The sequence below is a fragment of the Aptenodytes patagonicus genome, chromosome 5, assembly GCF_965638725.1.
Source record: "Aptenodytes patagonicus chromosome 5, bAptPat1.pri.cur, whole genome shotgun sequence".
Lineage (NCBI taxonomy): Eukaryota > Metazoa > Chordata > Aves > Sphenisciformes > Spheniscidae > Aptenodytes > Aptenodytes patagonicus.
The window spans coordinates 14,172,352-14,174,022 of NC_134953.1; the positions used below are offsets into that span (position 1 = coordinate 14,172,352).

The window sequence follows — 1,671 nt, forward strand, 5'->3', positions numbered from 1 at the left end:
CCATCTCTGTTTATGTTCCTGTTTGAAGTCAGTGATCATCTGCTCTGTGGAAACAGGACTGGACTGGCTTGTTTAGCTTGTGAAATCTTTATAAGCAAACAAGTTCTTTCTAGGACTTACTATTTAGTGAAGTCTCAGTTGTTCCTTATTTTGGTATAAATGTCTGTTTTTTCTAGCTGGGCAGTTCCAGTGTAACTTTAACCTTCAGGCTTACAGAAATTGATTTGGGGGAGGGAATAGCTGTCTCCCGGTGTTTATGTCCTTTGAAAAATTTTAATGAACTCCAATATGAACTGTCGCTAGATGCTCTCATCTCAGCTAGCCGACAGATGTCACGCACGCTGTTCAGCAGCGTAACGGTGCTGCAGGTACTACAGGGCTTTGACGAGAAAAGAGTTACGTGAGCTTCTTATCATGAAATAGTTACCGCTTTATTGGAGAGGAAAAGAGGAGAGCTGACGAAGTCGAGGGACACCGGTGGCAGGCGGGTGAGGGCGGGCAAGGCCGGGAGGGCGGACCGCGGCGGCCGGCCGGGCAGAGCAAGCCCTGGCGCGGGGGACAGGCGGCCGCGGTCCCCGCGGCGGGGCGGGGGCGGCTCAGCCCTCCCAGAAGCCGACGAAGAAGCTGCACAGCGAGTGCCACCGCTCGGCGCAGTAGGTCTCCGCCGGGTCCTCGGTGGGCTCCGCGGCGGCGGCCGGCGGGGAGGGGCCGGGGGCGGGCAGCAGGCGGAGCTGCGCCTCGGGCGGCGCCCGGCCCGGGCCGCAGAGGCGGGCGCTGAGCGGGCCGCCCTGGGCGCAGGGGTGCCGCCGCCGCCGCAGCCTGCCCAGGATCTGCCGCCAGTACTGGCGGCTGCGGGCGCCGTAGGCGGGGCAGCGCCGCGGCTCCCCGCGGTAGGCGCAGCTCCGCGCCGCCCCGCCGCCCGCCGGCGGCCGGCAGCTCAGCCGCAGCTCGCTGGCCCCCGCCGCCGAGCGCAGCTCCCAGCTGCAGCGGTGCTGCTCCGGCGTGGAGAACCGCCCCGCCTGCGCCGCCTCCTCCGCCTCCCGGCCCGCCCCGACGGCGGCGGCGGCGGCGGCCCCCAGGGCGGCCAGGGCCAGTAGGGCCAGGAGCAGCCTCATCTCCTCGGCGCCGCGGGAGCCTCCTCCGGTGCCTCAGCGGCGGAGCGTCCCGGCACGGGGCCCGCCGGCCCGCCGCATCCTCCGCGCCCTGCGGAGACACCGACACTGGTGGGCGGGTGCCGCCGCTGCTCCCACCCGCTGCCCGCCCCGGCGGGAGCGCAGCCCCCGGGGCCGCGCCAGGCCCAGCCGGGTTTCGGTTGTTTCGGCAGAGGGGCGCAGAGCGGGCTCGTCCCTCCAGGGTCGTAACCCCCGGGGCTTTTAGCTTGTTTCCCCCCGGCTCCGCTGGCGGACCGCCGATGCCGGCGGGGCCCCGGGACCTCCCCAGCCGGGAAGCCGTAACGCCGGGGCAGCGTGAGCCCAGAGCCCCCGCACACGCCGGCTGCAGCATCAAAACGGCGAGCGGCCGCCGGTCGGCAGCCAGCCCCGGCTCCCGGCAAACCGCTTCCCTAAAGCCCCGTCGTTTCCCCCCGAACCCGGATTCCCCCCAGCGCCCCCCGGTATTTTCCGCTCTGTCCCGAGGGCACTCACGGCGCGCTGTGGGGTGGGTGGAAGTGCC

The 1,671-nt window shown here is 69.1% G+C and overlaps 1 protein-coding gene across 1 annotated transcript; it reads right to left on the reverse strand.

The window, feature by feature from the left end:
* Positions 1 to 417: 417 nt before the first annotated feature.
* On the reverse strand, positions 418 to 1,115 carry FGFBP3 (fibroblast growth factor binding protein 3). The gene has a single exon (XM_076338087.1). It carries the CDS (start codon positions 1,113 to 1,115, stop codon positions 597 to 599), a length of 519 nt encoding a protein of 172 aa, XP_076194202.1. The 3' UTR covers positions 418 to 596.
* Between the last annotated feature and the right edge of the window lie 556 nt (positions 1,116 to 1,671).

Bases quoted from the DNA above. Each gene is read 5' to 3' on its own strand.
- FGFBP3 (XM_076338087.1), bottom strand. From the start codon at position 1,115: ATGAGGCTGCTCCTGGCCCTACTGGCCCTGGCCGCCCTGGGGGCCGCC.